The sequence below is a fragment of the Dreissena polymorpha genome, chromosome 1 (assembly GCF_020536995.1).
Source record: "Dreissena polymorpha isolate Duluth1 chromosome 1, UMN_Dpol_1.0, whole genome shotgun sequence".
Classification (NCBI taxonomy): domain Eukaryota; kingdom Metazoa; phylum Mollusca; class Bivalvia; order Myida; family Dreissenidae; genus Dreissena; species Dreissena polymorpha.
In genome coordinates, this window is record NC_068355.1 from 19,610,723 (window position 1) to 19,626,448 (window position 15,726).

Here is a 15,726-nt window from a genome sequence, read left to right on the forward strand (position 1 = left end):
TTTTCTTATAAAAGTGTGTCTCTTTATACAATGTGCATAGAACGGATAGATACTCCAGGTAAAAGGACGTTGCCAATAATTCTTCACGAGGTTCTTCGGTCTCAAGGCATCGAAGGTTTGTATATATTCTGTCCTATGGTTATTGATCTATTGTATAAACCATTTAAACACTTGTATGAGATTGAAATACAGTTAAACTTTTCCCGTATTCAATAACCGTGAAAACAGTAATCCGCCGATTTCCGACATGTATGTTAGTTTCTTGTTCAAGGCCGCTTCCCCATTCCACTTTCTGCCGTGGCTTAATGTCTATTGAAGTCGCTTTCCATATCTTATTGAGCTCCCAATGGAGAATATAATTGCAACCACAGACCAATGTCTATAGCAGCCGTGGTTTCAATATATTTGCAATCGCAGACGCATGTCTATTTTAGCCATGGTCCCAATATAAGTGCAGTCGCGGACCCATGTCTAGTGTAGCCGGGGCCCCAATATAAGGAAAAATGCCCCGCCCCCTGGCGGTCATGTTTTTTAACCAACCGGCATCATTTTTGAATTCGTCAAATAATTTATTGGCATGAATGTTCTCACCAAGTTTCATTAAGATCAGACAATAAACGTGGCCTCTAGAGTGTTAACAAGATTTTACTATAGCCATATTTAGCCTTATAAGGAAAAATGCCCCGCCCCTTGGCAGCCATGTTTTTCAAGCAAACCTAACCATTTTCGAACTCATTCAAGATATTTCATGAAGATTGGACAATTAATGTGGCCTCTATAGAGTTAACAAGGCAAATGTTGACGCTGCACAACGAATAAAAGGCGATCACAAAAGCTCACCATGACCACGTGCTCAGGTGAGCTAACAAGTAAAAACGATAGAATTAAAACATGTGCCTGCCCTTAAGCCTGAACCTGGGACCACTAAAATGAATAGATAACGTGCTTCCATTACAAAAGGCAGGTTTTGATATTGAATGGTTGAATGGTTGTTTGTCCATTAAACACTTGTGTGCCCAATTATAAATGCAAATGTAAAGAATAACACATAACACATGCTTTTTTAATGATATTTCCGATTTTGATTTATGACTTATCAATAAAAGAACAAATATTCTTAACATATGTTTTAGTCAGGTGTGTTATTTTGCTTGTTTGAATATAATACATATAGTTGTTTTTGAATCCATGACGTATCTTTTTAAATTGTCTTTTAGCCATGTTAAAAAGTCTCTTAAAATATATATGACAGCATGCATGCAATAAAAGGTAATATAATAAGTACACATATAAACAGTATGCAAGTGTAATTCGCCAAAAATGAGTTGAAAGTGTGTGAATCAATTTTATGAGGTTCTTCCGCCCATAAGGCTGCATTATGTAAGACCCTGAGTGTGTCCCAGAACTCCTACCTTATTTATTTAGGAAACTCACATAAGTTGGGAAAAAAATGTTAAATAACACTAGCTGTCATGGCCCCTAAAAACTTCTGGGTCAGTTTGTACTATAATTTGCCTGGCCTGTTAAATTGCGTGGAATAGATTGGTAGCTGGAGCATGCATATTTGGCATATGGACACTTTTGGTAACTTTTTGCAAACTAGTATGTCAAGGTGATCATAATGATTTGAATGAGGAGTAGCAGATCACACGAGGTCCTCAAACAGTGTTTGTTGTTTTGTTTACTTGTTTTATGGCCGTTTTCAAAAAGTATTTCATTCATATCATGGTTTGTTCACAAACTCAACACTTTTTTTCCTGGGCTAGCTGGTTTACCAGTACTACGGAACATAAGTATTTATAAATGTGCATTGTATTATATGCACACCAGGGCTCATCATTAACCTAAAAACCAACTTTCCCTGCCGGGCAAGTACATGTACTTAGAAAATCTACTTACCCTGAACGTAAGGCATTTGCCCAAACATGAAATATCACATTAACTGTTAACCTTATATGTTTTAATAAAGATCAAAATGATACACCACAAAACCTTTTTTTATTTTTGCACATTTAACAAAATGATTACAGCAATAAAAGTCTAATTAAAGTTTAAATTAAATGCTTTGGTCTTTTTTGCACTTGCCCAGGCGGACAACTAGATTATAAAGTAACTTGCCCGGACCCAACTTTTCTTTGCCAGGGGCAATAGGACAACCGTTAATGTTGAGCCCTGCACACTATCGAGCTCAAATAAAACATGAGACAAAATGCACGGTTGCAAACCAAAGTACTTTATTGGAGATTTTAAAAGGTAACTTACACAATATTACATTAACAAGAATAAACGCCTCATTTAAATTTATACGTAAAAAAACATGCAAAAGAAGAAAAACACTATATGATCTTGACACATTTGATAGACAATTACATAACACAAATACCATCGGCAAAACCATTATGAAAAGTGAAATCATTCAAAGCAAGTGTAAAAAGACATTAACCATAAACATCTTGATGGAATAATCCTAAGAGCGTGAGTATAACACGTAGAACACAATGAAAAAAAACTTGAACAAATATTTAGCAAACCTTGAAAAAGGTAAGAATGAACAAGGCAATTATCTAAATGTCATAAATGACATTCAAGTAATCAACAAAACACCTATTATTCAGAGGTGTCAATTTTCAGGATTATTCCTGAATTCAGGATTTAAGCCCTCAAGAAAAAATTTTGATTTTGATATAAAACAGAGGATTGATTTGGTTATTTTAAGCATTCTTGTCACAAAATGTCATCTTCAACACAACTTATTGACCTTTGGCATTTTGTTTACAAAGGAAAGATAATTTAATTAATAATTAAAACTCTTTTGACTCTGTCCCCCAAATTCTAGGGTGATTTTCAGGATTTAAGATTTAGGCCAATTGACACCCCTGATTATTGAAAGGCAATGCTTTTGTTATGCAAACCCCTATAAACGGAAGCGAGTTTAAACTAACCAAAATTTAAGTACTCCGCCATCTGCTCTCAATGATAATAAAAGCTCTTTATCTAAATAATATAAACAAGAGATGTGTTCGTCAGAAACACAATGCCCCCTATTGCGCCACTTTGATTTTTTATATATTTTTTTTTGACCTTTGACCTTGAATTCCCCACCACTCAAAATGTGCAGCTTCATGAGAATGCTGCTTTGAATTTGATTTTTTTTACCTTTGACCTTGAAGGATGACCTTGACCTTGAACTTCCACCACTCAAAATGTGCAGCTTCATGAGATACACATGCATGCCAAATATCAAGTTGCTATATTCAATATTGAAAAAGTGATGGCCAATGTTAAAGTTTTCGGACAGACGCCATATATTTGACATTTGACCTTGAAGGATGACCTTGACCTTCACCTTTCCCCACTCAAAATGTTCAGCTCCATGAGATACACATGCATGCCAAATATCAAGTTGCTATCTTCAATAGTGAAAAAGTTATGGCCAATGTTAAAGTTTTTTCGGACGGACGGACAGACTGACATACTGACTGACGGACAGTTCAACTGCTATATGCCACCCTACAGGGGGCATAAAAAGTATCTTTTTAAATGCAAATTACATTGTATGAAACTCATGTGATATATGAACAACAGTACGCCATTTTTCCAAAGTGAAGTGTATAGTGAATTATGCGACAGAGATTTTAAAATTGAAGATGGGCAAAGCAGGTAAGGAGATGTGTGCGCATCAGTCACTGTTCATATTAAATTGTAAAAAACAATGGACAAGTAAATACAAATTTAGATTGAATGCAGCTCTAACAAAGCAATGATTTATTGTGTCATAAAGTCATGTAAAATAACGTACGTCACTTGGTCTCTACTGGTTTCAGAGATTTTGTTATATGTTAATGATTAAGCTCTTGCTTCTCTTATATTCTTGTTTATCCTCGTGTGCGCTTCAAGTTTTCAAGGGACATGGATAACCACACACCTAACAACCTTTAGAGTCTTAATTCCATGGATAACCACACAACTAACACTTTTGTAAGTCTTCCTCCCATGGATACATGGATAACCACACACCTAACACTATTTAAAGTCTTCCTCCCTAAGATACATGGATAACCACACGCATAAAACTTTTTAACATCTTCCTCCCAAAGATACATGGATAGCCACACACCTCCCGTATGTATCCTCATGCGTTTCTTCAAATTATCACTATGGTCACTTTGGTACAACCAAATATGTTTCTTTGTGTGTTTCTTCATGCAATCATTCTGGATACATGCATAACCACACACCTAACACTTGTACGGTCACTCGCCAGTATGTATCATCATGTGTGTCTTCAATGACCTACTTTGTTGACACGCAAAATCACACACCCCACACTTGTATGGTCTTTCTAATGTATGTATCCTCATGTGTCTCTTCAAGTTACCACTATCGTTACATGCATAATCAAACACCTAACACTTGTACGGTCTTTCTTCTGTATGTATCCTCATGTGTCTCTTTAAATCACCACTTTGTTTACACGCGAAATCACACACCCCACACTTGTATGGTCTCTCTAATGTATGTATCCTCATCATGTGTCTCTTCAAATCACCACTTTGTTTACATGCATAATCACACTCCTCACACTTGTACGGTCTTTCTCCTGTATGTATCCTCATGTGTATCTTCAAATGATCACTTTTTTTACACGCAAAATCACACTGCTCACACTTGTACGGTCTTTCTCCTGTATGTATCCTCATGTGTATCTTCAAATCGCCACTTTGTTTACATGCATAATCACACTCCTCACACTTGTACGGTCTTTCTCCTGTATGTATCATCATGTGTATCTTCAAATCACCACTTTGTTTACACGCAAAATCACACACCCCACACTTGTATGGTCTCTCTAATGTATGTATCCTCATCATGTGTCTCTTCAAATCACCACTTTGTTTACATGCATAATCACACTCCTCACACTTGTATGGTCTCTCTAATGTATGTATCCTCATCATGTGTATCTTCAAATCGCCACTTTGTTTACATGCATAATCACACTCCTCACACTTGTACGGTCTTTCTCCTGTATGTATCATCATGTGTCTCTTCAAATGACCACTTTGTTTACACGCAAAATCACACACCTCACACTTGTACGGTCTTTCTCCTGTATGTATCCTCATCATGTGTCTCTTCAAATCACCACTTTGTTTACACGCAAAATCACACTTCTCACACTTGTACGGTCTTTCTCCTGTATGAATCATCATGTGTCTCTTCAAATGACCACTTTGTTTACACGCAAAATCACACACCTCACACTTGTACGGTCTTTCTCCTGTATGTATCCTCATCATGTGTCTCTTCAAATCACCACTTTGTTGACACGCAAAATCACACACCCCACAGTTGTATGGTCTCTCTAATGTATGTATCCTCATCATGTGTATCTTCAAATCGCCACTTTGTTTACATGCATAATCACACTCCTCACACTTGTACGGTCTTTCTCCTGTATGTATCCTCATGTGTATCTTCAAATGATCACTTTTTTTACACGCAAAATCACACTGCTCACACTTGTACGGTCTTTCTCCTGTATGTATCCTCATGTGTATCTTCAAATAATCACTTTTATTACACGCAAAATCACACACTTCACACTTGTACGGTCTTTCTCCTGTATGTATCATCATGTGTGTCTTCAAGTTACCACTTTGTTTACACGCAAAATCACACACCTCACACTTGTACGGTCTTTCTCCTGTATGTATCCTCATGTGTCTCTTCAAATCGCCACTTTGTTTACACGAAAAATCACACTCCTCACACTTGTACGGTCTTTCTTCTGTATGTATCCTCATGTGTATCTTCAAATGACCACTTTGTTTACACGCAAAATCACACTCCTCACACTTGTACGGTCTTTCTCCTGTATGTATCCTCATGTGTCTCTTCAAACGATCACTTTGTTTACACGCAAAATCACACTCCTCACACTTGTACGGTCTTTCTCTTGTATGTATCCTTATGTGTCTCTTCAAATCACCACTTTGTTTACACGCAAAATCACACTCCTCACAATAATAACTGCATATGTTTCTGTCTCTGATGAGGCCAAGTTCTCTGGCGAATTCATCTCCGTACCAGACCAATAGTTCCTCTCCTGTAGCAATAGAAATATGAACAAGTTTTTCTTTTAAATGTCATAGAAACAATTAATACCTTAAATAGACATTGTCACAAATGTGAATTACACCACACATTTATTTCTGGAAACGAACATGTGCTTTAATTTTATTACATTAAATTATTAGTAATTGTTAATTATCTCAACATATTCTATAGTTTTGATTCTAAGACTGAAATGAAGGACAGGTTTTAAGTCAAGCATTTTTTTTATAGTTATTTATGTTTTTTTGCTATTTGTAATTTTTTTAATGTTTTAAATGAAATGGTAGACTAGAAAGGCAAGGTGTAAAAACAAACAATAGAGCCTCAATCTGTAAAAAGGGGTTTAATGCATGTGCGTAAAGTGTCATACCAGATTAGCCTGTGCAGTTTGCACAGGCTTATCAGGGACGACACTTTCCGCCTAAACTGGATTTTTGCTAACAGCATACTATTTTTTAATGAAAATTATCTTAAAGCGGAAAGTGTTGTCTGGGACGACACTTTACGCACATGCATTAAACCTCGTTTTCACAGAGCACAGTCCAATTATTTGTTTATTTGTTCACAAATTAAATAGCCTCATATCCAACAAGACATAGTCAGAAGCATTGTTGTGTATGTGAGCACGTTTTTTTCTGGCCAGAAATTTTTTGTTACATCTCTTCGTTTCCAACTTTTGTTGAAAAATAAACATGCATTGATTTGATAAATTTCTACTGCAATTCAAAGCTCACATCAATTACTTACAGTTTTAGAAAGAGGAAGAAAAAATTTTGAAGTAGTTTTGAAAAAATATGTGATTTTATAACCACATAAACTAGCGATGTAACACTGGAAGGCACCCTGAAAACAGGGATGTTTTCAAAAGAATTTACATTTTCTACTTTCAATACTTTTTTGTTTGATGCAAACCTTCTTTTGTTGTCATAAAAACCTAGACAACAAATATTTATTACCTTAAAAATTAGGGCATGTAATAGTCTTTGTTAGCAAAACACATTTTGTTAAACATAGCTCATAATAGGAAATATATTTTAACATTCAAAAACTTATTGGCGATGGAACCAAAAGTAAGAAGGACAGAAAAAAACGTGCTCATATCTTGACGTTTAAAAGGTCTGAGGCTGCTCTATGCAAGTTCCTGGAGTGAATCTCAGACAAATTTCAGACTTGAGAAGTTTGAATTACAGCTTCAATGTCCAACTATTTATTTAATACCCAAAGTATTTAATATTGGTGCTGCCTTGAACTGTGGGGAAACTCGAGAGAACCCGGAGAAAACCACACCTTTCCTGTATGGGAACATGCAAGCAAACTCATATTCGCTGGTTCAGGGAATTGAACCCGTATTGCCAAGGTGAGACTGCTCTAATCAGACAAAACTTCATTGAATATCACATATCTTTAGTCATACTTCATGCCTGTATACCTGGTGAAAATGGCTTCAATGTGCAGTAATAGATGCCTCCTTTGTACTGAAACGCCACAAGGTTCTGATCTGCCTCTGTCATTGCACAGTTCACGTATCTCATCCAGTTAGAGGTGGCCTTGTTCTGGGCATCCACAAAATGGCTTGGTTTGCCTTCCTTTAAGGTCTGAATTGCATAGAATCTTACCATCAAAAACAACAACTAAACAAGATGGATACACAAATAAACATGATACCTTATACACCTAGTTTTTAAGAGCAAATTCAATTTTTAGACTAGAATACCAAACAATCCAATTCTAAACTTAATAGTGGCAGTTATCATACACTATTTTCATCAGCACAAACAGACTTAGTAATTTGTTCTTCATTTTTAAGTTTCATTCATGTAAAATAGTATAGTAATTCACATCCTTGAATTGCACACTAATTTGAAACAAGCAAATTCGTTGAATTGATATCCCCCGCCAATATGCTTCTGGACACATTAGTGTTATAATTGACACTGCTAAAAAAGCATTTTTTTTAAGATACAAAGGGCCATAACTCTGTTATTAAACAAGAGCACCGCCTTGCGGGTGCAGACCGCTCATCTATTTTCTTTTTAAAGGTGAAGGGACTCTCATTTTCAATCACAAAGGAGGGAGGGGTGGAGTGAAGAGGGGTGTATAGTGTGGGGGTGAGGACATTTATTACATTATTTTCCAAAAATGCGGAAAAAAAAATAAAATGGAAGGGTAGGGTGTGGGGGTATAGTGTGAGGGTGTGGTGGTCATATGTGAGATGATCTTAAAAAAAAAAAAAAAAAAAAAATTAGGGGGGGGGGGGTGGGATTCGGGTGGGGGGAGGGGGGGATTCTACGGTGCGATGGTTGGACGGTATTTCAAACATAAAATAATAAAAATAAATCTTTGTGTTTTTTAAACAGTTTCAATAAAAATAATTTCGGGGGGGGGGGGGGGGGGAAAGGGGGTGGGGGGTGGGGGGGGGGTATAGTGTGGTGGTCATTTGTGAGATGATCTTAAAAAAAAAAAAAAAAAATAGGGGGGGGGGGGAGGGCAAGGGGGATGGTTTGGGTGGAGTCTATTGTGGTATGTCAGGTAAGAGTAGTTTTGTCAAAGTATCAATCAAATCTAATCATAAATAAAGAAGTTATGGCAATTTTAGCAATATTTAATAATTTGACCTTGAGAGTCAAGGTCATTCAAAGGTCAAGGTAAAATTCAACTTGCCAGGTACAGGAACCTCATGATAGCATGAAAGTATTTGAAGTTTGAAAGCAATAGCCTTAATAGTTAAGAAGTAATGTGGATCGAAACACAAAATTTAACCATATATTCAAAGTTACTAAGTCAAAAAAGGGCCATAATTCCGTAAAAATGACAACCAGAGTTATGCAACTTGTCCTTTTACTGTACCCTTATGATAATTTGCGAGTGTTCCAAGTATGAAAGCAATATCTATGATACTTTAGGGGTAAAGTGGACCAAAACACAAAACTTAACCAAATTTTCTAAGTATAAAGGACCCATTATTCCGTCCAAATGCCAGTCAGAGTTACATAACTTTGCCTGCACAGTCCCCTTATGATAGTAAATAAGTGTTGCAAGTATGAAAGCAATAGCTTTGATACTGTAGGAATAAAGTGGACCTAAACACAAAACTTAATCAAAATTTTCAATTTTCTAAGTATAAAAAGGGCACATAATTCTGTCAAAATGCACTCCAGAGTTTACTAACTTTGCCTGCCCAGTCCCCTCATGATTGTAAGTAAGTGTACCAAGTTTGAATGCAATAGCATTGATACTTTCTGAGAAAAGTGGACCTAAACGCAAAACTTAACCAAAATTGTCAATTTTCTAAGTATAAAAAGGGCACATAATTCTGTCAAATTGCATGCCAGAGTTATCTAACTTTGCCTGCCCAGTCCTCTCATGATAGTAAGTAAGTGTACCAAGCTTGAATGCAATAGCATTGATACTTTCTGAGAAAAGTGGACCTAAACGCAAAACTTAACCGGACGCCAACGCCGACGCCAAGGTGATGACAATAGCTCAATAGTGGCGGACGGACGGAGGGAAAGACGGACAGACAGACGGATGGGCAGACAAGGCCAAAACAATATCTCTAAGCCTATAGGGGGGGGGGGGGGGGGATAATAATGAATGAATCAATTTCACAAGATGTGTGAAATCTATTCATGCCAGCATGATTATATGGTTATATAGAACACAAAATAGTTAAATCAACTTGAAATGCGTCACAGATACTAATGGCAAAACAACATGTTTGGACACGGACAAATCAATATCATTTCTACAACAGAAAAATAGACAAGGGACAAAATTGTCACAAAACCAGGTTTTCATTGTGAAAAAAAAATCTGATAAAGGGAGAAAACTCAAACTGAACTTTTAAAATGAACAAACAAAATTAACCCCCTTTGACAAATTGTAAGTTTGTTTTAAAAAAAATTATTTTTTTAGTCGTGGCGACCTTGACATTGGAGATATTGACGTGATTCTTTCGTGCGACACACCGTCCCATGATGGTGAACAAATGTGCCAAATGATTTTAAAATCTCACAATGAATGACATAGTTATGGCCAGGACAAGCTCATTTATGGCCATTTTTTACCTTTGAACTCAAAGTGTGACCTTGACCTTGGAGATATCGACGTAATTATTTCGCGCGACACACCGTCCAATGATGGCGAACAAATGTGCCAAATGATTTTAAAATCTGACAATGAACGACATAGTTATGGCCCGGACAAGCTTGTTCCGCCCGCCCGCCAGCCAGCCAGCCCGCCCGCATTCGCCAATCTAATAACCAGTTTTTTCCTTCGGAAAACCTGGTTAAAAATATGCCATAATTGAGCCAAAACTGTTGCAGTTGAAATTACTCTCTTAGCAATCATCTACACACTAAGGACAATCAGCTCTCAAAGTCTGAGCAAAATCTGCCAAGCACTACGAGGCATTGAAGACTTAAGTTTGGAACTATATATTCTACAGTGGAAAACCAGACAAAGGGCCCTAACTCAGCCAAAACATTGTTACAGAAAAAGTACATCTCATAACAATTATCTCCGGAAAATAAAGATACCTCAACTTTGAAAACTTGAACTAGATCAACCCAGCAATTAAAGATGTGTAAAACAGACAAATGCCATAATTCTGCCAAAACTCGCTGCAGCCAAAGTTCATTTTGTTGCAATCATCTATGCATTTAGGTCATTCATCTTTGAAAGTTTGAGGAAGATTCACCAAATAGTTACAGAGAAGACACATGAGTCAGGACTTATAAAACAGACAAAAAGCCTTAATCCTGTCCATACTCCTGTTAGTCCCAATACCTTTTTTCAGTATCATCTACAAGTTAAAGTCATTAAACAATTTGCACAAGATCCACCCAGTAGTTAAGAGTTGAAATGACAAGCTTCCTGGTGAACAGACATGCTGAGGGACAGACTGACAAGTACCATGTTAAATGCCTCCCACAATGTGGTGGCATAATACACAAAAAATCCCCTTTATAGACTGCTAGATAGCTAATGAATTTGTTGAAAATGCAGCTCTTTATTGTCAAGACTTTTAGACTTACTGAAATAATCCCTGCAATTCAAGCTAAAAAAGGTATCTATGCATCAAGCTAAGCATAACCTCACCTTTACCTGCCAGGAATATCCTGACTTCTGGTTGTCAGCAACGATATCTCCCCCATACGGTCCAAACATGACCCTGGATTCCAGTCCCTCCTTGGAAAATACTCCAAGACCAGCTCCAGCTATTTTGGACGTTTTGATTTCAAGGCAATCTGGCACCGTATGGTCAGCTTTAAGTGGGTCACCTTCTGGCACCTGCAGTTAATATTAAGGTATATGAGAATGTACTGGAAAAACATTTTTGTATTAGAATATTAAAGGGACAGTCAAACACGAATGACGAAAAAAGAAAAGTTCTAAAATACCGTATTTTTTTAAACAATTATTAGTTTATATTGATTAAAATATCACGACTGGTATATTACATAACTTGAAAAAAGTTCATATTTTCAGTTTATTTGGTAATGAAATTTTGTGATGTGAAATAGAAAGTACCTCGAGAAAATAGGTGACATAGCGATATACACACTATAAAAAACGAAAGTAGATTGATAATTTTATTTATAAAATATAAACAAATCACTTTGCATGCACGACTTGCATTCCTGGGTTTACCACGTGATGATGATGATTAATCTACTGGCATTATTTATAGTATAAATGTAGTTACCTCGTACCTGTACCCAGTAAAATTTATTGCCGAATATACTGTTATATGAAAACTAAACAACTTTTTTCAAGTCATATATTATACCAGATATGATATTTTAAGCCCTTTAAGGGAATATTTAAGGCATATCTTAAATATATTGACATACATTAAAACAATGAAAAGTTCTTACAATCATAACCAGTAATACAAATCTCAAATAACAGTCTCATAAGCCTAAACTAATAAGTTTGTTTTTCCCTTATTTTCTCTACCACATGTAGTTTGTGTTTTTAAAATGAACACAGCTTCACCTCTTTGTCCTGTATGTAGTCATAGGGTCCATGGATAGGGCAGTCCCCTTCAAACTCCGTGTTGCATTCTCCACAGTCTAATTAAGAGAGCAAAATGAACACAAGGCAATGACCAAACAAAGTAAAAAACTTATGTCAGGCACTTGAACATTGGATTTAAAAAAACACTAATATGTATTATGCATTATGAAAATTATCAAACTGCTAATTAAGAAACATATCTCAAAGACAGCCTTTGAGTCATAACACCCTATATTATTATTATTCCCAGAGTCCTCAGTTCACATAATACGGCCCCTATGGTTTCATCAACGGTTCTTTTTTCTTTCTAAGTAATGTGTAACACATAATCTGACAGAAATGTAAATATAACCCCATCTGAACCCAGAAGCATAACGAGGGAGCCATGAATACTATAAAGCACTCACCTAAGATCAAGGTACATTTGTTAAAATAGGTCAATCATTTGACCTTCCGGTAGTTACTTAGTTTGTTTCTTCCTGTGACATAGTTTTACTTTAGGCCTAGATATGGTGTAGAAAAACATTTACAAGTTTAATCCAAAAAAGCCGCAAGTGAGGCATTTGAAGTGTTATTACTATTTTTCTCAGATTTGACCTGGGGACATAATTTTCGACTTTATCTGACTGCAATTCTAACTAGCTACTGTCAAGATGAGCATTCTGACCATGGTTCTTCAAGATTGACTATTAAAGCGGCTTCTCATATGAGTCATGTTCTGACAAAACTGGGCTTAATCCATGTGCATAAAGTGTTGTCCCAGATTAGCCTGTGCAGTCCGCTTTCCGCGTTTATGGTATTTTTAGTTTCAAGGAAGTCCCTCCTTACCGAAAATCAAGTTTAGGCGGAAAGTGTCGTCCCTGATTAGCCTGTGTGGACTGCACAGGCTAATCTGGGACGTCACTTTACGCACATGCATTATGACCAGCTTTCACAGAACAAGACACATATGGTTACAAGGTTTTTCCTGAAATTGACCCAGTGACCTAGTTCTAAATGCACTTCATCCTTAGTTCCACTTGGCTTAGATATTGTTATATATAAACATTCTGACCAAGTTTAATCAGGATTGAATCTTAAACATAGCTTTAAATGTTAGAAGATTTTCAAAATTTGACCTGGTGACCAAGTTTTCACTCAGCTTAACCCATTTTGACTTCAAATATTGCAAAGTTTAGCATTTTCACCAAGCTTCATCAAGATTGATTCATACATGTGCCTTCTAGAGTAGAAAGACATATTTTCTAGGATTCGACCAATAAGCCTAGTTTTTAACCTGCTTGACCAAGGTTCTATCATGGTTCAATATAAATATACTGACAAAGTTTTATCAATATTGATTTAACTTTTTCCTGTAGAGTGGTTACAAGCCAAATGTTGACAATGAACAACACATGACACCTGATTTAAGACTAACCACAATAGCTCAACTTGTAAAGGTCGCCATGGCGTAGTGGACATGGTGTCCGCCTAGCGACCGGGAGTTCATGGGTTTGATCTCTAATGTGGGAGCGTTCTTAAGATCTCTCTCAAAGACACAAGGTACTAGTCTCAGGAAACAGACTCGACAGCGTTTCAAATAAGCCTTAGGCTTTCGATGCAATAGAGCTAAAATAAACAGGTTTAAACTAACTAAAAGTTCTCAGGAAGCGAAACATGATTAAAATTGATTATTATGTTTGTTGGTCTTTAGTAAGACTTTCTAGTGCAAGTTAATGGATATTTAGTTCTAGAGCTTACAGAGAAACTTGTCATTATCTCGAGGTGCCAGGTTCATACAGCTAGCCAGGTTCCTCTCTTGAAGACTGTACTCAGTCTTGTCTTTTTCTGGGATCTTGGCTTTCTTCATTCTCTGCAATAGATGATATGTAAATAAATATGTTCAGTTTCAGCTCTCTATCAGCAATAATTGTTTAGTAATGGGGGAAAAAAGGAGTCCTTACTCAATGTTCTGTCAACAATATCCAAACCAAAATATGGATTTGCACAAGTTCATATGCTAGGGACGTCCTTGAGGAATCTATATGGCTCCCCCCCCCCCCAATATTCCCCTCATAAAGTGTGAGCATAAAAAATAACAGACACAGGGCATTTATTCCGCAAATACTGGTCACCACAATTTTTTTATTCTTTTCCATCAGCGAAACTATGTGCCACCATCACTCCCAAGCATATAAAACAGACAGCAGACATTTATTCCACAAATACTGATCAACGTGTTTTTTGCATTTTTTTAAAATTCTTTACCATCGTCTACACATTAAGGTTAATCCAGTAGTGAAAGTTTGAGCAAATTCTGCCAAACAGCCATAATGCGGGGAAAACTGGTTGCAGCAAATCTTTCTTACCTTATGATCATCACACATGAATGTCCTTCAACTGTGAACAATTGAGCAAGATCCAACCAGTAGTAAAAGATAGACTGGAAACACAAGCTTCATGACTGACGGACACACATACGTATGGAACAACGCAATGCTTAATACCTTCCTTTCTGTGGTTGCGATAAAGAAGGAAAAAAAATACCGCTAACTTATATGTACCTTAACTTTCTTCACTCTGTCACCCTTTTCGTTAAATTTCATCTTAACTGGTTTCAGAGAAAGGGGGGCAGTCCTTGACGAAGCATTCTCTTCACTATCTGCAAACATATCATTAAAATTAAACTACAGTAAATACTACATTAGTTTTTCGACACCCTTGTTTTAGCCAAAACAATATTTTTTGTGACTTTTTATATTCATTATTCATGAGTTTGAGTTACATGTACCCCCCCTCCCCCTAGAAATATTGAATCTAAAAACAAGATAAATCAATCTACACTACCTCTTGCTGAAAGACTCATTGGCTGGACCACACCACTGGATGAATCTTCACATAAAAATCTCTTTGGTTCCGCAAGAGTTGAATGAGAGCTCTCACTTTTCCTTTTGTCTCTTTCCAAGAATATCTCTACAAAGTCATCATCTGAAGATTCAAAATTTAAATGATAATAAACTACTGGTGAGTCCTCCCTGCCAAATGCATCATAACAGAAAGACATAAGAAATGAAGAAACGATGCATGTGTGTGAACAGTCATCTTGGATCAGATTGTCCAGTCTTCACAAAAAGGTTTAATTGTGAAACAACTGTATCTAATATAAAAATGTTCAACAGGTACAACAGTTTCACACTCAACCACAGGGCTTTTTTCCAATCTTTTAACCCTTTCTCTCTCAGAAGCAAAAGGGAAAATGGCTATTTGCAAACAGCATATCATTGGAACAAATGTTCTGACCAAGTTTCATGAATGTTGGACAATTAATGTGACTTCTAGAGTGTTTACAGAGTTTTATTATAGCCATAAAAGGAGAAATGCCCCGACCCCTGGCGGCCATTTATTTCAACATACCAGAACCATTTTCAAACTCATCCAAGATATCATAAAAACAAATATTATGACCAAGTTTCGTGAAGGTTGGACAATACATGTGACTTCTAGTGTTTACAAGGTTTCACTATAGCCAAATAACTTAGGAAAAAAGTTGCGCCCACTGGTGGCCATGTTTTTCAACCAACCGGAGCCATTTTTGTACTTGTCCAAAAT

At 36.6% G+C, this 15,726-nt stretch overlaps 1 protein-coding gene across 1 annotated transcript in view; it reads right to left on the reverse strand.

Annotated features, from left to right (window-relative positions):
• Nucleotides 1–2,890: 2,890 nt before the first annotated feature.
• LOC127873134 (zinc finger protein 271-like) overlaps nt 2,891–15,726 on the reverse strand; it is a 29,140-nt gene continuing 16,304 nt past the window's right edge. Inside the window, exons 3-9 of the mRNA XM_052416778.1 lie at nt 14,965–15,105; nt 14,682–14,779; nt 13,879–13,990; nt 12,118–12,194; nt 11,218–11,409; nt 7,547–7,712; nt 2,891–6,109 (exon numbers count right to left, since the gene is read on the reverse strand). Of these exons, the coding sequence (XP_052272738.1) occupies nt 4,407–6,109; nt 7,547–7,712; nt 11,218–11,409; nt 12,118–12,194; nt 13,879–13,990; nt 14,682–14,779; nt 14,965–15,105 (2,489 nt within the window). The 3' untranslated portion in view covers nt 2,891–4,406. The remainder of the gene's footprint in view (nt 6,110–7,546; nt 7,713–11,217; nt 11,410–12,117; nt 12,195–13,878; nt 13,991–14,681; nt 14,780–14,964; nt 15,106–15,726) is intronic.